This window comes from Rhamphochromis longiceps, linkage group LG18 (assembly GCF_057381845.1).
Source record: "Rhamphochromis longiceps isolate RC_006_pf linkage group LG18, R_longiceps_female_GT1.1, whole genome shotgun sequence".
Taxonomy (NCBI): domain Eukaryota; kingdom Metazoa; phylum Chordata; class Actinopteri; order Cichliformes; family Cichlidae; genus Rhamphochromis; species Rhamphochromis longiceps.
The window spans coordinates 25,004,157-25,031,051 of NC_140574.1; the positions used below are offsets into that span (position 1 = coordinate 25,004,157).

Below are 26,895 nucleotides of genomic sequence, written 5' to 3' on the forward strand. Positions count from 1 at the left end.
TTAAAAAAAAAATTTTTTTTTATATATATATATATAAAATAAAATAAAATACTGATGAGCAACACTATGAGAACAACTTACACTAAATCCTCCTGCCACACAGCGAAGAGACATATGCATTGCAGTGACATTTTTGGGGCATATCCTGAGTGTGTAGACCACAAGGTGAACTTGACATGAAAGCAAAAACAAAAAAACCCAAGTGCAATGTTTTTTGTTGTACACACGCGCACACGCATGCACACACACGGACGCACACGCACACAAAACTGAGAGCCTGAGTCAAATGATCATAACGATGAACTTTCCTTCTGTTGAGTCATGCGGTCCAGTTAAATACGCAAACAGCTTTAACAAGGACTAACATGCATAGGGAACAATTCTGAACTCCTGGTGGGTATATAACATTCATTTTATGCAGGATTTTATTTTACTATCAGACAAAATGAAAAAACAAAAAACAAGTTAGGTTCTTTAATCCAAATCAAAACACTTTAAAAAGGAGATTTATGTAGACAAAAACAAAGTGACACAATTTACCAAGAATGCCCTTATATATGGGCTTGTGAATTTTAGAGATTAATTATAAGAATCCCACGCTTGAATTTAAACTATTAGGAGTAGACAAATACATTTTTAAAAATTGAGAACGTTACCATCCATGACAAATACTGCCTTGTATAAGCTGAAATGATCCAACTGTTACTGAAAATGAGCTGGCGACCTAACGGATATTCCATCAACTTGATGTGTGAAGTGAATCCATGATTAAAATAACAAAAAACTGCCCCGCTGAACAGAAAAGTCAAGAGACAGAACAAGTAGAAAGGGTAATAATCAATGTAGTATACTTCTATATAAAACAATAAACATTTGCAGCAGCACATCTCTTTTGCTTCGAGTTTCTCCTTAACCGCTCACAAACGAGCACACTTTCCAACAGAGCTGAACAACATGCCTGCCAAAGGCACTGAGAGGTACTCGTAGCTGGGACTAGAGAGAGACGGGGCACGACTGTGGGTGCAGATTATTATTTACCTCATTTGGTGGTGGTGGTGGGGGGGGGGGAAGGAAAAAAAAAAAAAAGCATTAGTTAATAAAACTTCCCCATCTTTCTCTTATCCTCCAAGATAACACTTAAAGATATTATTTGAAAAAAAAACCCCACAACATTACAGTTATTATTAACGTGTCTTGAAATGAAAGCATATCACTGGATTAAGCACAATAACAGGTCACTGAAAGCCTACAGGTGCAGTATACAGATGAATGAATTGCATCTGAATAAAAGGGGCTGTTCTCTGTAAACACTCAAACCTGTTATTTGAAGTTGGAACCACAGCAGCACAAAAATGCTGTGCTATTGTGACAACTTTGTGCTGTGCATGAAACTGTTTAAACACATATACGGTGTGTATAACTGTAAAAGTCACCCTGGACTGGACTGAACCAGTAGGCTTTACAGTAAGCAGAACTTGCTCCTGTCCAAACTAAATAAAGGCATATAATCAGTTAATGCTCTGAATACACACGTCCTCAGCACAGACATAAACGTCCCACGGGTGCTGGTGAAAAGTTAGAAGTGACGAGCGACATGTGAAAAAACCTACGAGGCAGTGACTCCTTCCCACTCCACCAAGTACTGCACCTTGCCATCAAGGGTGACCCGTCGGGCCAGGACTTTGTACTTCTCCCCGCAGGCCAGACGTCCCGCTGCTCCAAAATAGTTGCTGATGGAGCTCTTTAGGTGGGTGAGCTGGCTGTTGGGGTCCATGCCGTGAATTATGTCTGCAGAGTGAAGCCCTGGGAGGGAGCTCAACAACTCTGTGGCTGAGGGGTGTGGGTCTGCGTAGCTGGGAGGGGGGATGTCTGGGGTGGGGGGCTGGGGGACCCTCCGTGGCCGTCCACGTTTCCGTTTTAAAGGTGGAGGGGAAACAGGCATGATGGGGGCTGCTGTACGCGTCTTGCTGGAGCTGCAGAGGCTGGAGGGTGTTTGATAGGAAAAAGAGGAAGTAAAAAAAAAAATGCTGTTAATTCAAAGAGCAACAATAAAAAACCGACTACAGAAAATTAGGAAAACAAGGCTTTAAGGTCTACAGCCATGCAAGTCTGAGTTTGTACCCAGCACAATTCTACTTTCAGTGCAGTGCAAACATCAGGCAGGCATACCTGGACTGTCTTGAAATGCTAGTTGAGGTAGTTTCTGAAGTGCTCAGGGCGCCGATGGATTCCACATCTGAAGTTTTTAAAGACAGCAGAGACCTGTCACTCCTGGTGGTTTGGGGGAAGGTAAAAGATTAAAACATTATGGTTCTTGTTATGTTACAGTGAATCAAGCAAATCAAATAAACACATTGTGTTTGTGATTGATAATTCAATTTGCTTTTGCCCGAATCTTCACCCTAACAAAGCTGAACAGTTCTGATTGCTTTAGAACTACAGTTTATAATTGCCTACTTACTTGACAGATGTAAAGTGATCCATAGCATGGGGCTCTAACGGTGGCGGTTTCCTGATTTCCTGTCAAAGCAAAGGAAAAAAAACAACAACAAAAAGATGGTTTCTTCTCATATAACACCAACAGTAAATGTCTAACACCTATACAAAATAACAATGCAAAAATACCCATCCCTCCATGCACACACCCAAGCTCACGCCCACTAGGAAACACACATGCAAACATGAAGACACACTTTGTAATGATAGTTGCTATTGTTGAAGCTACCCACAGGGGGCGCTCTGGAATCAATAAGATATACAGAGTAGAAGAAGAAGTTATCGTGGTAGAAAGAATAATAAACAGCTAGCTGAAGCTAGCACCAGAAGCAATTCTTGATGTTTTATTCATAGAGGAATAAGAACATTACACACTTGGGACGAGGGCTCACTGGAGCGTTGTGGTTTAGCCAGAGTCTCCAGAGAGCGTGCTCCTTGCTTCCTCTTTCTTTTCTTCTTTTTCTTCTTCTTCTCTGTGCCATTGGTAAGAGCACTGGGACTTCTAGAGCAACAACAAATATTCAGAACAGTTTTACATATAAAGGCAGTTGTGCCTGAAATAACAGTGAAACTGTTAGGCAGTTCATGTGTTATGTAAACTGTTAGGACACCCTTGAAAATCATCTTTAAAAAGGGAAATTCATCTATAGATAGGAGAAAATTCTTAGCCACCCTATGAAATTTGGAAAACTTTGTCTTTATTTATTTATTTATTTTTTAAACAGAGGAAGAACTTTTCAAACATATTTCTAAACATATTTTCTTTAGAAATTAATAAGCAAATGATTTCAGGTAAAAGGAAAAAAAAATTAGGGACAAGTTGGAGAAAGTTGCATCCTTTGGTCAGATTAGATTAAACTAGAGCTCTTTGACTACAGAGATGCTGCTTTTGGAGAGAAGGGAGAGGCACAGAACCCTAAGAACACTGTCCCCACAGTGAAACGTGGAGGTGGAAGTTTTATGTCGTGGGGATTTTTCAGTGTCTGGATCTGGGTTTCACATCAAGGTCAAAGGAATAAGTAAGGAAGGAAGATGTGAAGATTTTGAAAGAAATCCTCAAGCAGTCAGCAGCAAAAACTGGCTCTTTGCTTCGTCTTCCAACATGACAACGACCCACGACATATGTTGCTCTTGGTAAAGAACGACCTCCACAAGACCAAAATGAGCTTTACTGACTGGCCTGTACAAAGCTCCGACTTGAATCCCACTGAAAATCTGCGGGGTGAACTAAAGACCAACATCCATTTGAGAAGACAATCAAATCTGGAGGCGCTTAAGAGATTTAAGATTGGGCTGGGATTGCTCAGGAGTTGTGTGCGAGACTTGTTGAAAACTACAACAACAACAACAACTACTGCATGCTGTTACCAAGCAAAAGAAGGATAACTGAATATTAGCAACAGGGAGGCTAATATCAATCCTGCTAATTTTGGTGAAATAGTCTTGTTTCATGTGCAAAGAAGAATCATTTCATAATTTGGAAAATCTATATTATAACTTCCTCACTCTGTTTAACAGTAGTTGGAAAATAGTTCACAAAAATGGCTTTTTATAGGGGGGCTAAAATTCTGTCCTCATCTGTAGATCACAAGGGGCATTGTTTTTGTTTTAGAGTAAAACAAACAAACAAAATGCTCTTATAATACATTAAAAAAAAAAAAAAAAAATCACACTCTTAAATTAAATTAACAAGGTAAAGGGGCACAGCTAAAAAAATGTTTTTTTGGTCCTTAACTTCGCCAGTCTAACACCAGCAATTTCTAAATTGTGCATGTAATGATGAACTATAGAAAAACAAATAACAGGAGTTTTATTAGCAAATAATCATTTCTCTTTTTTAGGTTGTATATAAAAGATGGAGAGGCTTCAAGGTAAAGTGGCCATTCTTTCTGGCCAGCAGGGGGAGACTCCTGTCACTGCAAAAGAAGTCACACTATATGAAAAGTCCATGACCTTGTGGCTCTACATCTCATTTTATTTATGACTTGACTAACGATTTCCCAACAGGTTTATATTTCAGTCACCAGTTTCAAGTCTACTAGTCAAGAATGCAACATGAGATATGACATGAACAATGATCCCATTTTGAGTCAAATCAAACATAAAGCAGCGCTCAGCGACCAAGTAAATTAAAAGTAAGTACAGTATGAGTGTTCTCAACTTTTCGGTCAGCTTCTCTGAGTCTTGTTTCAAAAAACACAACGTGGCAAGGAGCACCAAACACAAGGCTTCAAAATGCTATTTCAGAAACCAATGAGGGGGGGGATGTCACAACGGCTAGGTCCATCTTTTATAGACCGTCTACGGGCTTCATGGTGACATGATGGGAAAGTAGGGCTTTATGAAACAGGTACTGTATAGCTCCTGTTACAAGGTGTAGTTAACACTTTAACAGTAAATAAAGTGTTAAATAAACATTTTCACTGAGAAAAAAAGGGAAAAAAAACTACCTAGGTAACTTTAGTGCCTGCATTTGACTTATGTGTCACTTCTATTGCACTATAATGCTGCTGCTGCTGCTACCACCTTAGGGCAACAGATTCACACTTCAAAATTAGCTTAGCATGTCATCAATGTCAGCACTTCACAGGAAAAAGATCATCGAAGCTGCACCCGGCAAGGTGCAATCACAGTTCAGTATTTTTTGGGCCACATAGCGTCATAAATATCTTTATCCCAAACTTCCTTGAAAAATAGTGATACAACTTTCAGGCTTAGTCCCCCACCACTACTCTACATTACGTGCGCTAAGCTCCTCCCACCAGACAAGCATAATCGTTATAAGTACTAACAATAAGCAGATGCCAACTTTTTGTTTTTTATTCTGAATCTCTCTTTAGATCTCCCTACATGGACCTAGCATTAATGAGTTCTATACAGGATCAGGTTAACACAGTATCCAGTGGGCACCTTTAACTTTAGGGCATCGACACGTTTCATGTCTAACCTGATGGCGGACAGTGCTTTAGTGGACTTGCATCCCTTGATGGTTATCTCATGTGAAGCCTTCTCCATCACTCTGCTGGTTGGCTCGTCACAGTTGGGGGGAACAGGAGGAAAACGGATCCTAAGGCCAAACAAGTGCTTCTTTTTCTTCACCTCCTTTCCTGACATGAACCTGGGACACGGTGAAAGGGTGGCCATGTAAAAAACATAGAGTCTGTGCAAATACTGGGAGATATTTGAGGCACTTTGATGCTGTCATCAGCATAAAGATTTCAAGAGCAGCAGATAAACTTACATGCAGCTATTATTGTTAAGCGCCTCCAGAACATTTTCATATCGTTCTGATCGTGGAGTGTTGGCGAGCTGTAGACACAGGAAAGATATTGTACAAGAAAAAACTTAAATATTTAAAAATCCAAATGGGGGCCAGGTTATTTCTATTTGGGAAATAACCCTCTACTAGGATTACCTAACAGTGTGGCTTTCAGACCACCAATCAACCTGATGCATTAAGCAGCTACAAAAAAACAAACAAAAAAACAAACAAAAAAACAAAACAAAAAACACTGACTTGTGTGGCTGCCAATTCCTGACATCCTGTTCCAAATCTAACAAGTAAACATGGATGGGACATGAAATGAAATATGAATAATAGAAGAAAAAAAATCTGTTGGTCTACAATTGGTCACTGGTGCATTACATAACTTATCCTTACCTCACCCAGCTGCAGCAGCTCCCAGTTATCATTGATGTACACCATCAGGTCCATTTCTGAGTCAAAGTACTTCTTCTTGTGGATCACACTCAGGTTGTAGAGGCTCAGGTGTGCGACATCCTTCCTGAAATATTTCAGTAAATACTGTTTTTCAGTCTGTCTTAAAAAAATAATAATAATAATACTAATATAAAGACACCAAATATGTTTGCTGGAGCCACAAGATTTAATTACAGAGGTGGAGTAAAAGTTTATCACAGCTCTCTAGCCCTGGGCGTCAAAGGTAGCAGAGCTTTTAAGACGAAGAGTAAATGCATGCTTGTGTAATTTAATAGAATAAAAAGCCAGCTGTGTGTGTCAAAGTACAAGTTCCTCTTACCAGCTGAGAGGCAGACGGCTGAGGTACTCCGGTCCACCATTGCAAACCGAACAAACAAACACATAAAACCTGAAGGCAAAAATAAAAAGGCCTCAGGAAACAAGAACACAATATAAAGTTTAACATAAAAACCTAGCTATGCTCTAGCTGACTGTCCACTGAGACACGTTTCTTTTTACCATTCTGTTTGTGTGCACGCACTTTTTCCAAAACTTGACTTAAAAACTGAATATTACCCAGAAGTATATTCACCATCATTTCAAGACCAGTTTTAATAGGCTGTCCTTGTTCTCCAAAGCCACACTTTTGCAGGCCATTGGGGAGCAGTCTTGAATACGTACAACAATACAGTCAAGATCCACTGTCGAGGGTAAACATTTACATTAGAAGCAGTAAATATGGTCACCTATCTCCGTAGAGCATTGGCATCTGTAAGCAATGGAGACAGGCTTCGTGGAACCATTGCTGACACATGTTGCACTGCAGCATCTTCAGGTACCAGCTGCAAGCAAACAGAATATGAACATTATAACTTTTGTGGACATGGGAACATTTCCATCCAAGCTTTTCACTCTTGCCAGAATATGCAACGTCACTCACTCTCCTGGACCGCCGCAGTAGCAGTAGCACTGCTGGATGTTGGTTTTGTGGCCGTGGTCCCACACCAGCTCCTCCAGCACGTATGGGAAGGACAGGTGTAGCTCCATGTGCTGCGGCTCCTGCTGTTCCTGCTGCAGAAAGTCTTTAGCAGACGCCCCTCTTCTGTGTGGACCACCCGTCTGCAAACCAAACAAACAAAAAACGTGTTTTTCCCACCAAAATAAATACATAAAAAGAAAATTTGGTAAACACATATAAAGAGGTGCTTTTTAAAGCTGGTAAGCTCTTTGGAAATTTTTTAATTTCTCCATAAATATTTGGGGATTTTTCAATAAATAAATGACCTCAGAATAGTTTAGCCTCATTCACTTAATTGGGTTTCTTAATCTTGGGACATTTTATTGTGGGATTAAAGCCTCAATCACTTTTATTCACTCCATTGGAATCTATGAAGTCTTTTATATCCACTTTGATTTACAAACAAAGCAAGTAATGCACTCTTCAAAACAGACATGTGTCATGTTAACAAACTCGTCTAAACCACTTGTTCAAGGTAAATGTTTGACGTATTTCTTCTTAAAGAAAAATCTGTACCTTAGCGAGAGAAGTGAGCTCACACTCTGAGCAAAGCCACTTGTCATCAGAGTTGATGACAGCAGCATCGATGACAGGGGAGTGACACCGCTGGTGGTAGCCTAAAACACAAATGAACACATCCGTAATGGCCAGAGATTAGAGCACAACAGATGAATAAATAAACTACTGAGACTGGCTGTTTAAATGTGTTACAAATATCATATAAAATAACTGTTTCTGGCTTATGTTGGAACATCAAAGACGATAAATGATACCTTGTCCACACTTGTCACAAATGACAATCTCGTTGGGTTCCTCTGAAGTTTCGTCTTGGCATATGGAGCACACAATGTCTTCGTCGTCGTCATCCTCATCATCTTCTTCCCCTAAACAGCAGCAAAGTCATGAAGGTAAGCGACTAAAGTTTCAGATTAATGGTGGTATGACTAGGGGTATAATTTAGAGCAGCTTTCAGTCAAACGAGGTCAGAGGAGTACACCGAGTCATCACAAGAACAAAAGACATCCCTCTCACAGCAACTTTTGCTGCTGTGAGAAGGACGACTCAAATTCACCCAGCTGAAACTAGAGAAAGGTGGCAGGGAAAATATTTTACAACCTGGATAAATAAAATCCAAACTGTCTGGTTATGGGGGGTGTGGGCGAAATTGCACTTCCATGTCCCTGAAGGTCTACACCAGGATACTAGAGAGAAGATTCCGTCTACTGACTTAACTTTTGATTCAGCAGGAACAAAGCAGTTTTCATCCTGATTGCGGACAGTTTGCTGCCTTCATCCTCCTGAGGATATTCGAGGGTGTGGGATGTTTGTAATAACTACTTGTGGACCTGGAAAGTGGATTTCTATTCAAACCAATTTTTTTCCCCCTGTAGCGCCAAATCGCAGCAACAGTTGCCTCATATCGCTTTATCACACTCACACTGGAATAGAATTTATAATAAGATTTTGATTGCATCTCATGTGGTGAATCTTTGTCATACTTTTTAATATATCACAATTCAACTATCGCGATCAGGTTGAGGTTAAAAATAAATAAATAAAAAGTTATCTGATAAATGTCACAATGCCAAGAAAAATCTTAACCAGATACTTCTCACAAATCGTTTACAGTCAAATGTGACGAATGTGTCTGATCATAGCGTCTTTGTGTCTTTCATTAATGCTTTATTCATGACCCATCCCATTTAAGAATAAAAATGAAGAATACGTTTTTCTTAACACCATAATAGCTAAAGGGGCTTAAGTGGAGCGATAGCTGCCCGTCTGCATGTTAGCAATGCGCTGCGACTGTACTGATACACTCTACAGTTAACTGTCAGTGTGAAGAGCAAGAGATAAGCAAGTCCAGGAAGAGGCAGACAGGTTTGCACAGCACAAACTGTGGATAACTGACTCCCTACCCTCTTTGCAATGGCTTACAGTATCTTTACTGCATATTATCTAGCAATTAAACTAAAATATATTGCACATTTTAAATTTCATTCACCTGTTTGAATATCCTTCCAAAGAACCCAAGACTTTGACCGATCCTCAAAAACCACAAAACATCGGTGCTTGTCCCGATCTATCTGAAAAACAAAACAAAGAAAGATTTACTTGTTTCCAGATGCGAGAGGGGCAGATTTTGCTGTAGATGACCTATACTGATTTCAAGAGTTTTTCCGCCAACGCTCTCCACACAGTCCGTTTACCTGCATGCATCATATGCATCATCCTCACACTAACCTTTGCAATTGTTCCCAAGTAGAAAAGGCCATCTGACCACCGGGCCAGGACATCCTGTCCTTCTGAAAATCTGTCAGACATGCTGTCTTCTCCATACTCTCCCCTGGCAGAAAGGCTTGTGGGGGACAAGGACACAGCCTGCTGCTGCCGCTGCAGGGGATGAGCTCTGTGATGCACAGACAGGTGATCCACAACCCCTGAGTCTCTGAAAAACAGTGCAAGGCAAGAGAACAGAGGCAGACATGAATTTAGACTATGGAGTAAGCGGATATGGAATAAGTGCAAAGTTAATTTATGCGATTTTTTTTCCTGCTTACTGTAAACAGATTGTAATTATTTATATGTGGTGTATTCTGATCCTCAAAAGAATACTAGTACAATTTAATGTATGTTATTGGCATTTTTTTTAACTGATAACAACCAGCAGAGTAACAGTCCTGTATGTGTAGCCCTCAAACACAAGGATGCATTGTGTGCTTGCAGAAGGGCTTACAAAAGAAAGAGTGAAACATGGCATTTCCTCTCCACTGGCTTTGAACAACAGGTGATTATACTCATAATTAGTGCTAATTGTTAATTAACCACATAGTCAGTAACATGGCTTCAATGCAATGAAAGACAAAAAACAAAAACCTAACCACCCTTTCAAAAATAAAGACCAATGTACTTACTACTGAACACTTCCATTCAACTACAGGTCTCAGTGACAGCTAATACTTTGATCATACTAATAAAACATGTCATATTTCTAGCTTCTATTGTAAATGTTATTCATTTCAGATGTTAAGAAAGTATTGATTTTTTTCCTTCGCCTTTAAACCCTGTCCTCCAATGCAGGCTTTCCTTTGTTCGGATAATGAGTGGACATGTTCAGTGCCAGCCACTTAGCAAAGATGAAAAAAAGACAGCTTGGGATGCCGCTGCAGGCTGATATAATGTCTTGTATATTAAATAGTAGGCAGCTGGGCGAGCTCAGCAGCGGGAATAATCCACATGCAAAGCCGTAACCCCAGCCAGGTCGCTGACCGTCGGACCCACACCCCCCCTAACGGGAGGAAAACATGACAACAATACCTCATTCGGTCACCTCCGTTTCCACAAACGACTCGTACGACAAAAATAACCGGACAGAAGAGCCGCTCTTATCCCGCTCTTCGAGCAACTGAATTCACTTCTAAAGCGTGTCGGGAAAACATGCGGGGTTTGTGGCTTCCTCAGAAAATAACAAACGGTTCATTTTCCCCAAGCAAGTTCGCCATTTTGGTTTCCCGCTGATGATCGGGGAGTGCATTATGGGAAGAGCTTAAACGACTGCGGCTGGCTGTCTGTGCCGCGACGCTCACATTTTTTCAAACATTTGAAATTGTAGGCAGGGCATTTAGTAAGCAAAACATATCCGCCCCTTAAAGAAGCATATTTTTTAAATTATTTTAGTCGACGTTTTTCTGGAGGTGTTATGCGTTAATGTCTGCCTAAGAGAGACGTTCTATATATAAAATATGTTTACTCAAAAACATCAGAAGTTTAACGACGCGATGTTTGATAAACTTGTGCAAAGTACGACCACTTCATGGCGCTACAACATAACATGACGCTAACAGGTAATTTTTAATCAGACCTCCTGGCCGGAAGTTGTGTGTAGCGTCTCCACAATAAAACCTTTATTTTGAAGGAGGAAGCGGATGTTTGTCTTCCCCCTCCTTGCTGGCTTGATCCGCTTGTACCTCCGGAGTTTCTCAAACACGCAATATTGACTCGCCGTTATCTGCAGAGGGGATCTGGCTTCGGTGAGTGGGCTTGGACAGCAGTTTTGGTCAAATTAGTGGATCACGTGTAAACTTAAAAAAAACAACACATCTTATTGGTAGAGTTTGCGCCTGCGCTCTGAACCTGCGTTTTTCCCCAGCTTCAACTATGTTGCTTTGGTTGGAATTCAGCAGCTGCTGCAAAGAGAGCCCAGGCGCAGGCAAAGTGTGCCGTCAGAGCGACTCACGCCGTCAACTCAAACCGACAATCTGAGCTTAAAATCGGATAACCTGTAATAATTTTTCTGTGTTCGTCGTTTGATGCTGAACACGCTTTGTCCCATGGGTTTTTGGATGATCCCCCACAGCCAGGTCCACGTCTTGAGATGATCTATTTTTGTGATGGCGAAGGGTCTTTTTCCACGGGCCTGGGTGAAGAAGTCTTTCTACTTTCAGGTAAGATTGCTACCCAGGATCTGTTGTGTGAAGCGGATTGCAGTTTTAAAAAAAATGAGGTGATGCTGTGGGATTGTTTGAGCTCGCCGTGGTGCCACATCACACTGACAGCTGGCAGTAAACGGGTACCTCCTCTTGCTGCTCGGTGTGGACATCAAAATACCTGATGAATGCAAAATGCAAAATACCTGATGAATGCGGGCCTGCTCTAGAAACAATAGGATTGTTGCCCTGGCACTGCTTTGTTTTTGACTGTAAAGATGCCAGGGCTTCCACTCAGTCTTTTCCTTGCCTTCAGCAGTGCCAGGGCAGCAGTAATTCCTTTGGGCTGGGTAATAAGGGTTGAACCTTCTGATTTGAGGAGCAGCTGCCAGCAACTTCTCTCAATACCGTAAGGAGCTTATGCAAGAGGGCTGCATTTGCTCTTAAAAAGGGTAGAATGCTGTTGCATTACAACATGCACAACCGTCAGTTTAATGCAGTCTACTGAAAGCTGAAACATGTTGAGCTCAAAGTGTGAAACATGTTGGCAAGCTCAGCTCATTTCATCTGGCTATAACCAGTAACCAATTACAGTAAACAAGTGTCTCCTGTAGGCCCGTGGTTTAATTCAGTGAGATCAGTTGCTACTAAGCAACATGTCATCCTGTACCTGGCGTTTTTTTGAGGCCTGAGAGGACATCGATCCTAGAAGAAAAAAAGGATTTTGCATGTGTTTTCACTGTATATTGTGCATGCAGTGTGCACATTTTGCACAACAATTAGGCAAATGTGTTCTATTTGTGGTCTACTCAAATCAGTTTCTCCCCATGTCCATGTATCTCAAACAAAAGGTCAGTGAAAAATGCAAACGGGCTCACAAATTTTAAGAAAAAGCAAGAAGAACTTCTAGGAAACTTTCTACCCGCAGGCGATACGGTCTCTCAATCACACCACCACACAGTACTGACCCACACATACAGTTCTTACACACACACTGGACTTTCTGGACTTTGGTTTTGCACAACACTGGTCACTATATTCTTCATTTCCGGTTAATACTTGTACAGCTGCTGTTATTGTGTATATATTTATTTATATTTAGATTTCTTCATACATTCTTATATAGTTCTATATTGTGTATTGTGTATTTTGTTGTACAGTTATTTTATTTTCAACTTTAATTTATATATTTATCTTTATCTTATTCTTCCCAGTTAAATTTACCCTTCATTCTAATTTGTGTTGTACAGTTATTTCATTTTTAACCTTAATTTATATTTTATTCCTTCCTAGTTAAATTTACCCTTTTTAATTTTTCATATTTATTTCCTATCTTATTCATAGCCTTTTCCTTTTCTGTTTTCTTTAGGTCACGAGCAGTTGTCCAAGCATTTCACTACATATCGTACTGTGTATGACTGTGTACGTGACAAATAAAATTTGAATTTGAATTTGAATTTGAATTTGTATGCTCATAAAGCCACCACGGCAAAATGTGTTCCTTATTATCTTCCAGGTAGCAAGCTTACAGGGCAAGTTTCAGCAAAGCCATCACAGTTTACTGCAGAGCCGACATATATATGTCTCCTGGACCGAACTGTGCTTTCAGAAATCAAATAGCTCAGATGTCAAAGCCTGCTACATTTAAAAACCAGTTTAGTAAGACTTCACTGAGCACGTAAAGACACGTTTTCAATCAGGGAGTATTAGCCACCTTCAGTGCGTCACGCGGGATTAGAGGCAAAAACTGACAAGGAGAGCCAGCTCCGTCCTGAGACGCTCTGTGGATTTCAGGTGGGATGAAATGACAGTGGCCATCACCGCAAACCCCTCTACATGATATGGGCCTTTTGTCTGGGTAACTGAGACCATCTGTTGACAGACAGTGACACTAAAGCTTGCACTATGGATTTTGTGCTTTGTCACTTAGCTCAGTCGTGCACAGGTCATTCAGCTCTCAGCACTTAGTCATTTTATTTGACTTATCTTGTTTTGTTTATTTTATTGATTTATACCTTGAGGCTGCTATACAACTGCAAAACATGTGGAGTCTCTGTCCCTGTCTTTGTGATTAGTAATATAGTAATAAACATCTTTTTGACTCATTTTAACCCTCATACGTGGCATCAGTTAGGTTTATGCATTGTTTTCCTAGTTAAGACATTTAGTACATATCAGGTGTCATTGCAAAGGATACACTGTAAGGGACCAAAGGGTTTGATGAAGGATTAAGCTCTGTCCTGCTCAGCTTTCACACACCCCACAGACAGTTCACAGGCACGCATGACTCAAAGTCACTTGCTTGTCATGACCATGGAGGGCTGGGCTGTATCCAACCTTTAATTTCCATGTGTGCACTTAGGAAATGTTAATTCCCTTTGCAAAGAGCCTCTACACATGCCAAGGCATTCAGATGTGATAGCAATGTTCACTCTTTATCCTTATCTCCATCTCTTTCGTGGAGGCCAACTGTCTATTTAGTCATCTCTTCAGGGCACACGGTGTTTAAAAGCAAAGCAGTCGTGCAGAGGAGACATCTGTCCTGCTCTGTTAAAAAGCAGCTGCTAAAGCTCAAATAAACTCCTGCTGTTGTCAGTAACAGATTGATGAAATGCACCAATTAGAGAGACAGGTAATTTGTTATTTTCCCGTACCCTAACCTCCTTGCAAAAATATTTCGCGAGATGCCTCAAATCTCAAAAGAATACAAATTAAGAGTAATTTGACCCTCTTTCTGTGTGTCAGTGCGGATCAGACGCTTTAATGTCTCCCACAGAGTGTATAAACCCATAACAGAGAGTTCTTCTGCTCTGTTTACATACTACAGTAATCATAGCACATGAAAGATAAAAAGGCTTTTGACTTGGTGCCTGCCACACTGCCAGGGTATTTTGCTGGAATTTGGAAACAGTGCTAAAGCTGAATGAGAGGCACGCCAAGCTGCCAAAACCCACACGACATAACCAGTTCCTGCCATGCAATCAAAGAGAGAAGCAAAATTACTTTATCCTCCCAAGTGCAGTTACAGTCCTCGGAGGGAAAACTAACTGCAGTTTTGTTTGGGTAAAAGTCGAGGAGTGTGGCCGACGAAGGCAGTCTGACCTAAATTCTTTTCACTGCTCCACTCTGCCCTCCAACAGTCCTCTTTGCTTTATCTTTTTGCTTGCTTTTATTTAATTATTCTCTTAGTCTGTGTGCTGCCGAGAGGATCATTTCATTAACTGACTTCAGCGCAACAGTTTTCACAATTCTACTTCGAGACTCTTTGATAAGGCCGCAGACTTTTCTGCCATAGAAGAGATGGTGAAATGTGTAGCTGTGTTGTGTGGATTGCCATGATAGTTGGCTTAGCAACCTTTGGCCACAGTGACCAAAGAACAAATTAACGAATTATTGACACAAAAACTTCATGTTACCCCTCCCAGGGACTTTTGCGATCCTCTGACTTCAGCACCACAAAATCAGTATTTAGTATGTTGGAGTATGTTTGCATACTAAACTAGGGTTTCAAACAAGGTAAAAGTTATAGCTGCAAATCATTGCCATGTTATCGTTTTTATTGTTGCCTGCTAAAGTTACACTTTAACTCAAAGCACCACTCTTTATAAGTGTAGCCTCGCAGAGATGCAAATATAACACTGCTATAGGTTGGTAATGAAGCAAATAGTTACTTTCTGTATGTACAGCTGGACTGTATGACTAACTTGGCATTTAACTTGATCTTTCTTCCAGCCAGCTGACTCAAGTCCTCTCGAATTGTGTTTACTGACAAAGACTCATTCAGACTGATGGCAGCATGTTGCCAATCTGTCTGCATTTATAAATCAGACAGCAATATTTTGCAGTCAGTCCAAGTCAGGCTGCAGCTGTTTGCAGAAAAGTTGCTTCCTATCTGGCAATCTGTGCAATCGCTCTGCGATTAAAAGTGGTTGTGAATGTGCAACACCCACGAGCTCTGAGCAACCATATCATCACCACAAGTTCCAATCGGTCACAGAATAAGAAAAAAATTTTTTATGGATCTAAGGAAGGTGTTATATTTTTAGTCCTTGAGCCATTAGCTAGCTCTGAATTAGGAGGTAGCTCTGTGTAGCTAAGTGTGTCCAATGTTGTACTTTCACTTGAGCTGATTTAATGTAAGTTTGTTTGGCTAATCTCAGGATGGTCGTGCATGAGATTAGCCTTCTTCTTTGGAGTACTCCCTGAGTATTTTAATTTATTTAGTAAAATATTGATATCTGGTGTCCATGGTATAATACTGGCATGGACAACACTACTGTTTTTTTGTAGTGTAGTTTTCTTCAGAAGTTTCACTCTGCCTGATTTTTATCACGATGGCAAATAACTGCATTAACTTTCACCGTGTCACAGAAATAACAGGACGTCTGCTCAAAGGGGCATTGTAAGACATGTGATGTGTGCATCCTGTGACTCAAGCAGTAAGCTGTTACCAGCCACAACTAAAATGGTATGTCGCGCTGAAAGAATGGGACTCCCAACTCTAAAAAACATTTTCTGGCTTAATGAGCTATTGTTGCACCTAGCAATAAACCACACAACCAGTACCTTGTTACTGGACAAGGTACTGGTTGGTACTGGTGAGAGTCCCCAACTCTCACTATAATAACCTTTTATGTGATCAAAGCTGTGTGATTAGATCAAATCCATGGTTGTCTAACACGTTAATCCAGGTAATCCCAATACAAAGAAATGCAGGTTCATAACAAAATGAACTGCCGGGACCTTGGTACTGTAGAGTTTCCAGATCTGGATCCATCAACGCAGTTTTGTTTCAACTCTCCACTCACAGGCTCGGATCTCCTTTGTGCGGGTGAACTACCTGTTCCTGACATGGCTGACTGTGCTGGTGGGGAGCTGGGTGTTCTATGTGCAATACTCCGCCTACACAGAGCTGTGCAGAGGACACGAGTGCAAGAATGCCATTGTGAGTGACTGCAGTAGTTTAGAAGAGACCGTGGTTTGAAAATTGCAAGAACTTGTCTCAGAAATCTTTGTGGCTATTAAGAAAATGTCACCCGTGTTAGAATAATAATTGTGTTCTTCTTTTTTGTTAAAGTGTGATAAATACAGGAGGGGGATCATCGATGGGTCTGCTTGCAGTAGTCTGTGCGACAAGGAAACACTGTACATGGGCAGGTGTCTGTCAACACTGCCAAACAACCAGGTAGGCGACCACTGTACTTTCCATTTACAGTAGATTACTGTGTGTAAAATCTCACTGGTAGATGTCAATACATGACTTCTGTTTTCTTAACACACCCAGTTGAAATGAACAAACCTAGCTGGTTGCTGCAGGACAAACAGGTTTTAGTCAGCCAAGACAAACAAATACGTCAAATTTAGACTCTACTCCATAACTGCTGCCATGGGCCGACATGTTTCTTCCACTGTTTCTGTATATAAACATTTTTCTAAACACTGTTAGAAAACCAACACATAATAATGAATTATTAATTAAAAATTAATTAAAAAAATGTGCAGTATTTTTATGTTTTTACCCTCAATGTCACCTCAAAAACTCAGGACGTTCATTTGTAATGAGTGTAGGCTGTTTACCACAGCAAGCAGTCAATAGGCTAGCGGCCCACCTGTATTTACTTTGGAGGAGGCTATAAAACGTTGTGACAAGAGTCCAATACAGTCGATACAGTGGAGTTCACTTTTGACCGATGACAGTGATACTGAGTCAACTTGTTGAAGATATCCTGGACTTTTTGTCAGTAAGCACAGATTTTATTGCCACTGTTAGCCTCTGTCAGCTTCTATTAGCCTCTGTTAGCTCACCTAGTAACTATTTTTCTTGCAGGGTATTTTTTACATTTTTTTTCTGTTGTGGAACATTTCTCTACAGCCACTTTTTATACATAGAAACATTTAAAGAATTTGCAATTGTAGCTATTTTTTAGATTTATTAGCTCTGTAGAATCTTCTTGATGCATGCTCAATCATCCAGGTATGTAGATCTCCAAAAGTTGATTCTGTTCATCTGGACGTAGCGTTTTCAGTGGGAGAAACATTTCATCACTCATCCAAGTGACTTCTTCAGTCTCAGCTGACTGCAGGTTTCCCCAATCTTATAAACAGTGCATTTGCATAATGACTGAAACTAGTACCACTGAAGGAACAATGGGCTGGGAGGTCAGTTCCTTCATCATAATTATGCAAATTTTCATGACCATTGATCAACAACCACTGATCAATGGCCATGAGTTCCATTCACAGAGAGTTGGGGAATGGCTGCAATCACAGCACTATAATATGGCGAAGGATGTAACCTTACCCTTATGTGAAAAGGGAAAGACCATCTCTGAATCAAGGAGGGGACCTAAGGGTACATCTTTCGCCATCTTACAATGATAAGATTGGGGAAACCTGCAGTCAGCTGAGACTGAAGAAGTCACTTGGATGAGTGATGAAACGTTTCTCCCACTGAAAACGCTACGTCCAGATGAACAGAATCAACTTTTGAGACCTCTGTAGAATATTAAAGAATTTCTTTTTTCTGAGAGTTACATGAAAAGTTTATTCTTATATGAGTTCTCATTAGCAAAGGATAAAGATGAGTGATCGGTCAATTATCCCATTCTGCTTTTCATTAGGTATACACAGGAAGCTGGGGAGACCACGATGGGATCATCCACTGTAAGCTGGGGGAGGTTGTGCACTATGAGCTGGGTGAGGAACCAGAGCCACGGAGGGAAACCCCAGTGTTTGACAAGCCTACGAGAGGCACCTCAGTGGAGAAGTTTAAAGAGATGGTCTTTAATCACCTCAAGGTAAAAGAGGTCAAGTCATAAAAGTTGCGATGAAACTAAATCTGTGATTTAGCCTGAAACAGCTTCTCTCATTCTCTATCCACCAGTCCAAGCTTGGAGAACACGCGAACCTTGCTAGCCTTGTCAGCCAAATCCTCTCTGTCGCCGATGGCAACAGGGATGGACGGGTGTCACTGCCAGAAGCCCGCTCTACATGGGCCCTCCTGCAAATGGATGAGGTATCATAAGTTCATAATAATATAATTAACAGTGGAGAACAGTTTTCTGAGGCTTGATGTTAAGGCACTTTCGTGCTCTGTTCTCTGAGGTGCTGCTGGGTCTGCTGCTCCAGGACAGAGGACACACTCCTCGTCTCATCGGCTACTGCGGGGATCTCTACATGACGGAGCGTGTTCCCTATGGACCCCTGTATGGTTTATCTCTGCCTTGGCCTCTTGTTTCTTGGGTTCCTAGTGGTTTGCAGCGCTCCATGGACCAGTGGTTCACCCCCTCCTGGCCTCGCAAAGCTAAGATCTCCATGGGCCTGCTGGAGCTCGTGGAGGACATCTTTCACGGCACCTACGGGAGCTTTCTGATCTGCGACCTCACTGCGGCACACTTTGGTTACACTGACCGCCATGAGCTCCGTCTGACTAACACCCAAGCAGTGGTTTCTGAGGAGGAGTTCAGGCGCACCATGCGAGCACTGAAGTGCGAAACAGATGCCGACTGCATTTACGGGGCAGACTGCCACACATCCTGCGATTTGTCAGAGAGGCGATGCAGGGAGGAGCCATTCAGGCCAAACTTGGCGAAGTCTTGCGAAGCGCTGAAGGACTACCTCCTGCGGGGGGCGCCATCAGAGATGAGAGAGGAGCTCGAGAGGCAGCTGTATGCCTGCATGGCTCTCAAAGGTAATGCTGGACAGATGAACATGGAGCACTCACTTATCCTCAACAACCTGAAAGCCCTGCTGTGGAAACAGATCTCACACACCAAGGACTCGTGACAAGGAGGGGAAGTCACTCTGAAGGAGGAAATGGGTATAAAATAGGCTGTGATGTAAGAGTAGCAAACTTATTAAAGTCATTTTTAACTAACACTTAGGAACGGTCACACATATGGATGAAGCTGGAGGCCGGAAAAACTTATTTTAAATGATTAAATGACTGCATGTTACCGTCAGTCACGCTCATAGAAACACACATTGTGTATTGTATTGTTCACTACAGTGGAATGTCATGATAGCACTGCTGGAAAAGAAAATACTTGTAGTTTTTACTGAAAGTCTCAAAAGCCGAGAGACTGAATTGCTGTTTTTGCCACAAAAAATCATGCTGATGAGTGCGCACTACGCTGGTAAAATAATGATTGTAAAATCAATGAACATCAATACCACAATTTCATATTAAAACCTAGAACTTGAGGGAGTTTAGGATAAGGGTGGACTTTTAACAAAGGACTTAAACCGACCTAAAAACCCAAACTGTGCTGTAGTGTCTAAACAAGAGTTTTCACATATTACTACTCATTCGGTGGACGATCAGCACTTCTAGAAACATAACTAAATCTACACAGAAGCAAAAATAAATCATAGTTCTTATGTGTGTTATCACGAAAGAATGTGTCACCAAGTGCAACAGTGCATGCGTTTCATACAATTGTCAAAAAGTCGGGACTATACACCGGATGTCCTTCCTGACGCAATCCTACAGGGATTTGTGTCGATCTTTCACTCGTTAGCCAAATGTGCAAAGCATTATACTGTGGAGCTACTAATTGCAGTAGAGGAGACCAGCGCAGATGCTGTAATTTTATATACCAGATGTTTTAAATGGGTGACAGGTCTTGAATCCGTGCAGGTTAGTTCTATGTAGCCAGCTGTTTAGATGCACATAGAATGGAGTTTGGCGTCATCTGAGATAAGCAAGGCCTTTGTAGGGAAAACCTGGGAATAATGTTCAGCATTAATGGTGCCTTCACAGATGTGCAGGTTACCCATGCCATTTGGATTTATACCCACATACTATCATGCTGATTTTACTTTTTTAATAGTATACTGATAATAAGTAGTACTGTACGATTCAGTACTACCTCAGCAAGCTGTTGAACAGAGATTTCTCTAGATTCCCTCCAACCTTTATTGTTTGTCTTAAAGAAGCTACTTTTGGATTTTCCCTTATTCACCGGGGCTCACCACAGTGGGGCAGCACAATTGATTCAACAGGTTGTTTTTTTTAAATGCAGGTTGTTGATTTTGGTCCTCCAAACACAATCTAAAGGTTTAGCGATACATTCCAAGTCTTGTCTTAGTGCTGGATTTTTAAAAAATGTCACTCATCTGCATGATAGACTGAGACAGTATCCTGTATGGCCGATGTGAAGGTATCCACAGAAGTCTGGCTTATCTTATCAATGTGCATCTCCCACTTGTGAAGTCACTGCTGCATCACTGACCCACCCAAAAAACTAATGTATTTAATTTGTGAATGTTTGCCGTTTGTATTTTCCATTGAAAAGAGCATTTGTGGTAACGTACGGCATTATTTATGGATTTTCACATCACAGTGCCATAGAGTTCATGCTGGTCCTTTTTATGAATGTTTACAGTTTGTGCAAAATATAAAATCTTGTGCTCACGTGTCATGCTGTGCAAAAGGTTTTCCATGACTTGTCACATGTTACTGAAATGAACTTACTACAGCTGGATGTGTTAAGCCACTACAACGCAGATCAGACTGCTGCTGAGTTTGGAAACTTAAAAAAAAAAAAAGTTTACTTAGAAATGAAGAAAAACAAAACAAAACAGCATGATTTTGCACAATTAAAATGCATACCACTGCACTGTTTCCTTTTGAGTATTTCAGTCCTGTCAGTTAACAGACACCATTGTGGTTCAAAGATGATAACAGATGAGTAATTACGAGTCTAACTTGAGGGAAAGGAGCGACTCATAATACTCGTGACACAGGACAGAGACGGCGTGAGTTTCAAATAAATTTATTTGTCTGCAATGTGAGCTGCATTTTCTCTGCAGAGGCCCTAACCGTCCCCTTCTTCTTGCTCTTGCGCTCGTAAGAAGCTGGCCTTTTTCTGGGCGACGCGGTCCTTCCTCTGTGCCAGAGATAACTTGGCGCGATTCCACCTGCCCGGAAAGAGACGACGACAAAAAACAACTCCATTAACATTCACCACACGAGAGAAAAAGTAACTACTTTGGCCTCGATTTGGCATGAAATAAGAGCAGTTATTGTTCCACGATGGTGACTGTCAACTCACCTCTTCTTCTTGACGTCTTTTTTGGGTTTCTTTTGGTGTACGGGGTTCGCTCTGATGGCGGCGTGTGCTTTTTTGTACATTTCTTCGACCTGAAAACAAAACAGGAATTTAATTAATGACAAAGCTGTTCATTGTGTACCTAATAGATTGTCGTTTCTCTTGAAAAAAATAACAGGAAACATCAGACGACATTGTCACCGGAAAGAGGGGAGGGGGTATTAAATTGATATACTAATTCAATACAGTCTACATGTAGAGAAGCCCATACTGGATCTTTGTGAGATCATCACTGCTATGAGTTCAAGTTTCCTGTTTGCATTTGATGCATTCAAATTAGATATTTGACATGCAAGCAATATTTAAATTATGTTGATGTAAACATCACCAAATGATGAAATTGCAGAGGAAATGTTCATCTACATGATACATAACAGGTCAGACTTTTCTTTATTTTTATATAGTGCCAAAAATAATTGCGGTCAAGCTTTTTCTGCATCACTGAGTTGAACACCACTTCGAGTACTGGAAACAGGAAACCAAATCTTAAATGCATCTGAGAGTGTCACCTCAACATTACATGATTTAAGCAGACACGAAACTAGCTAACAGAATCTGTTCAGGCCGTGTTCGTAAAAATCACGCAGCAAGTGTTATGTTACCATGTCTGGAGTGACTCCGTTCTTGATGAAGCGCGAGAACTGTTTCTTGTAGGCGTCCTCGTCCTCCTCCATCAGGTAGGACATGTAGTCGGCCACGTTCATGCCCATGATGTGTTTCCGATGCACCTCTGCGTTGAACTCTTTACTCTCTGTGTCGTAGCCGGGGAAACGTTTCAGACTAAAAAACAGAAAGTGTGAAGAAACTGAGTTGGGCTATTAAAAGACGCCTCTGAAGAATCAAGTTTAAAAAACTAAACAAAAACCAGACAAAACAAAAACACAAGGTTCAAGGTAGTTCTGTTCTTTGTTGTGGAACAACGTGTTACAGCTGCTTTTTGTAATCAACCTCTGTGAAGTTGAACTGTCGCCATCAGGGGGCAGCGTTTTACCAGTGAGTGCTGAGATGGTTGCTGCTGCTCCAACTTTGCCTTCTCACAGGCAGCGACCGCAAGGCCTGATGTAGACTTTTGCCAGTGATCTTTTAGCCATTTCCCACTATTACCTACTGGGCTTGACTCAGTTCTGCTCTTTTCCCATTACAAAACCACCTCAAGTTTGATTTTGACTTTGCCTAGTAACCAGAAATCCCTTTTCTCCCTACATGGGAACTTTCCATGCCATGCATCTCCCCCGACGTGTAGTTACATTTCTCAGGTGGTGCATGTCGTGTTACGCCCCAATTAAGGTTATAAATGGTCACTGGCTATGGTGCAAGTTACAAAGTAGATGTGACGCAGAAGTATAAATCGTGTGTATTGTGTGTTGGGTCGTCAGAGCAGCACGTCCAAAAGTCTGTGACCTCATTTGTATGCGACACAACAACAACAACAGAGGATGTTGTGGTGATGGTACGTACACCTGATGCTCGGTATATGGCATTTTGTCAGTCTTAGGGACTACAGTGGGGGGTTTTTGTGCAGCCATTTTCCTCATTGCCGGGTTTCAACAATAGTGGCTTTGATTTTCGTGAGGGAGTAACTCTCATGACTCATGGTATGACACTGACTAGCCAATCAGTGGCATGCAATCTGTTTGCGTCACACGCCTCAGATCACTTGAAACCACGCCCAAGCAGGTACTAAAAAGTACCCAGAACCTGGAACTACCACCTAATGGCAAATCCTAAAAACGGTCCCATCCTGCTTCTCTCAGCCCCGTCTTGAAAAGGACAGTAAACATCAGCTAATGCAAATGAAGGACCAACTACATTTTGCTCAGCGTGCTTTTTATCATCATCGAGAAGCAGAGATGCACCAGCAAACTAAACGGACAAACTTTAGCTGGACGGAGACCAGCGAATAACCACGTAAACTCTAACTGGAAATATGCGATTGTAAAAATGTCTCAAAGAAAAACATGCACACATTCCTGTTTCTGCGCATGTTTACTGCAGGAGTGAAGCTGCAAAAAAAGTCCACCCGAGTGCAACTCTGACATCATACTGACCTGTGAGGAATGGCGAGTCCACCGTCCACCGCCCCCTTTAATGCTCCAAACACCTTGTTCCCTGTAGTGGTTCTGGCCAGACCTGCGTCCAGATAACACGTGAAGGCGCCTGGTTGTCCATCCACGCTCTCTACGTTGAACTCATCTCCCGTCACCTCCACCTGGCCCTCGTACACCTGGTCCATGCCAAACTTTTGCAGTAGCTAGGGAGGAGGAGGATGAAGGCGTATGAGAGGATGTGCAAAAACATAAATCTGCTCCAATGTATGGCAACATATGTGTGTGTGTTTGTGCTCACGCTTACCCTGCGAGCCAGCAGCAGCCCGGTGCAGTAAGCAGCAGCATAGTTTGTAAGGCCCACTGTGATACCATACTTGGCCAGCTCATGAGAGTAAGCAGCACAAACGATATGGTCTCCCTCAATCTTCGCGTAGGCAATCTGGACAACGCAGACATAGCAAGATAAGACAGCTGCTTAAAAACACGTGACCTCTCAAGTTTGAGTCTTTCTGTCACTGACCTGGCAGCAGATGTCCCTGTTGGAGAACCTGACAATCATCCGGTACTTGGGGGTGTTGTACTTGTTCTTGTCCTGCACAACCAAGCGTTTGCGGGCAAAATAGTCGGTTTTCCCCTCTGTCAAATAATAAGTAACAGCATGTGGTTTAATGGCGTATGCTCCATAGAAAGGGGATCTGAGCCTATGTGCAATTCATGTTGACTTTTACCTCTCCTCCTCCTGAATTTGACTTCGTAGCGCTTGAAGTAGGCCTTGTTCTTCACCACTTTGACGAAACCCTGAGAAGAGACGAAGAAGCAACATGTCAGCAGAAGCAGAAAATACCATAAGTATCAAGCCTCCAGTTGTCCCTATGGGCACAAAAGCTGTTTAACCGCTCGGAGTAAGTCTCCACGAGGAGGTCAGCTGAGGTTTCAGCAGCCATGAATCGCCACGCTGGAGCCGAGCGGCTCACCCGGCCGGAACAGCCCGACAAGCCGCAAATATCCAGCTCCATCTGTCCCTCAAACCGCTTTAGACACTCATCTAACTACAAACACACCTCCACAAACTCAAACCGTCTCCACCCGGTGTATATGAGCTTTATCCACTCACCATTTTGGGGTATTTTTTCTTCTTCTTTCCCCTCCTGCACTAACTAGCGGACTCCGGGACACGGAAGTCTGATGTCGCTATCTTTGGGGGGGGTTTTCCACGGAGCGTCGCGGGTTGGCAGCGCCCCCTGCTGCACCGGAGACAAACAGCACAGGCCAACAGAGGGCAGCAGCTACACGGAGAGCACAGGTCTGTGGAGGGCCACAAATACATCACATAGATCATTAAATAACTGTTGTGTCATTAATGAATTAAAATGGCAAATATATTATTTTTTATTAAATGTTTTAATTATATAAATTAATATTCAATTAATCATTTTTGTAATTAATAATCCACTTAGAATAAGGAGGGTGAGTACCTTGGTCATTCCAGAGGGATCAGAGGGAGTAGAAGTGCTTTTCCCCCCCACATTAAAACGAGTCAGTTAAGTTGAGTCAGGCATCTGACCAGGATGCCTCCTGCATGCCTCTAAGTGAGGCAGTCCGGACATGTCCTGCTGTGGGCAGACTTAGGACTTGTCTGGCTTGGGAAGGTCTCAGCATCCTCCCTGGATGAGCTGGAAGGAGGTGGCTGGGGTGAGAGAAGTCTAGCCTTCTCTGTTGAGGTGCTGTCCCCACAAACTGATCCCAGATAGGTGGTAGAAAATGGATGGATAATAATAATAACTTCATTTTGATTGCATTTTTAAAAAGCATAGTTAAAGTGCTTCCCAATTTGAATAAAAGCGGCACATTTAAGTTAAATATACCTGAGAAAAATCTTTCATTAGATCTATAAGAGATTATTACATTTTAAACCAACGCCGTAGAAAGCAGGATGACATTTGCAGTGTGTCAGGATTTTAAATTTACACAGAGAAAAGAAGAAAATAGGAAAAGCTTTGAGGTGACATGCGCAGGGCCACAGCAGCCCTGCGCATGTGCTGTCCACATACACTCTGTGACGCCAAGCGTCTGATGTGATAGCACATTTTTGGTGACACATCCTCCACGATGGTGAAATCAAGACACGCAATACAATGTTGATGCATCGAGCTGGAAACGAGTCTGCCGGGAGGGTGGACTCTCAGTCCCCAGAGAGGTCACAATGTCTGAAAGCTGAATCAGAATCTAAGGTAGATGAGCTGGCAGCCCAGTGTGCACATGCAGTTTGTGTGGCCTCATTTAACCTCTCTGACATTAGTGTTCAGGCCTCACAGTCTGCTTTTTAGGCTCCTCTGACTTCAGTTTTCACTGCTGTGGGCGTTGAGTCCTTCACTTGTAGTATATTGTAAGAGAAATCTTTCACTTTTCCTTGGCAGTCGTGGAGCTATTGTCCGGAAATAAGCACTTCTGTACCTGGAAGGTCTGTGGGCTGTTACTGGAACTTGTAAATTTTCCTTGTAAAAATGACAAGTAAAGAGATGCCAGAATAATGTTGCTTCTCTGCTTTTTTCTTTTCTTGTATTATCACCGCTCCAGATGCTGGTTTGACCCTCACTGCCCTAACTTTACATTTCCTTTCCCAAAACAAGCACCTGACTATATGGACCCACTAGTGGGATTTTCTTCACCTCAACAGCTGTTTCCAGGGTCAGCATTGAACTCTCAGACTCAGTGAAGACAAACATGGCTGATAAATGCTCAAAGAGCTCAGAAAAATGGAAATTTGAACATTTTTATCTATCACAACAAGGGCAACGTTCCGTCCAGCGGAAAACTCTAAATGGAATTTGTGACCAAAATGGTTTTTCTCTTTTTTATTTGCGTATTTCCATCTTTGTTTCCGGTGAATAAAAAGCTCTTCCTTTCTTTATGAGAAGGAATGTGGCTAATGAAGTCAACTTAACATTATGTTGTAAAACAAATGTCAAATAAAAGTGATCAAGAGCTTAAAGAATGCTACAATGCTGAGAAAATCCCACTTGCTGTGAGGCAAGTTAGGTAATACCCTCAATATTTATAATAGTGTCATTATTGACGTGTAAATGCAAAACAG

The 26,895-nt window shown here is 41.7% G+C and overlaps 3 protein-coding genes across 4 annotated transcripts; 1 reads left to right on the forward strand and 2 right to left on the reverse strand.

Moving 5' to 3' along the window:
- Positions 1-570: 570 nt before the first annotated feature.
- Positions 571-10,727, reverse strand: mtf2 (metal response element binding transcription factor 2). Its single transcript, XM_085390281.1, has 15 exons — positions 10,533-10,727; positions 9,459-9,663; positions 9,220-9,301; positions 7,988-8,098; positions 7,731-7,831; positions 7,137-7,315; positions 6,943-7,038; positions 6,537-6,605; positions 6,158-6,281; positions 5,738-5,805; positions 5,444-5,614; positions 2,872-2,998; positions 2,462-2,520; positions 2,170-2,271; positions 571-1,982 (listed from the first exon to the last, which is right to left on the reverse strand). Exons 1-15 carry the CDS (start codon positions 10,535-10,537, stop codon positions 1,607-1,609), a joined length of 1,875 nt encoding a protein of 624 aa, XP_085246407.1. The 5' UTR covers positions 10,538-10,727; the 3' UTR covers positions 571-1,606.
- A 252-nt stretch (positions 10,728-10,979) lies between these two features.
- Positions 10,980-21,561, forward strand: dipk1aa (divergent protein kinase domain 1Aa). 2 transcript variants are annotated; one of them, XM_085390282.1, is made up of 7 exons: positions 10,980-11,245; positions 11,365-11,659; positions 16,452-16,586; positions 16,719-16,826; positions 18,262-18,438; positions 18,525-18,656; positions 18,746-21,561. In XM_085390282.1, exons 2-7 carry the CDS (start codon positions 11,606-11,608, stop codon positions 19,424-19,426), a joined length of 1,287 nt encoding a protein of 428 aa, XP_085246408.1. In that variant the 5' UTR covers positions 10,980-11,245; positions 11,365-11,605; the 3' UTR covers positions 19,427-21,561. The 2 variants fall into 2 exon arrangements, with proteins under 2 accessions (XP_085246408.1, XP_085246409.1); XM_085390283.1 differs by having other exon boundaries at positions 11,139-11,245; positions 11,572-11,659.
- On the reverse strand, positions 21,402-25,052 carry rpl5a (ribosomal protein L5a). The gene is made up of 8 exons (XM_085390284.1): positions 24,916-25,052; positions 24,530-24,599; positions 24,322-24,437; positions 24,106-24,240; positions 23,802-24,004; positions 22,356-22,533; positions 21,697-21,785; positions 21,402-21,562 (listed from the first exon to the last, which is right to left on the reverse strand). Exons 1-8 carry the CDS (start codon positions 24,916-24,918, stop codon positions 21,460-21,462), a joined length of 897 nt encoding a protein of 298 aa, XP_085246410.1. The 5' UTR covers positions 24,919-25,052; the 3' UTR covers positions 21,402-21,459.
- Between the last annotated feature and the right edge of the window lie 1,843 nt (positions 25,053-26,895).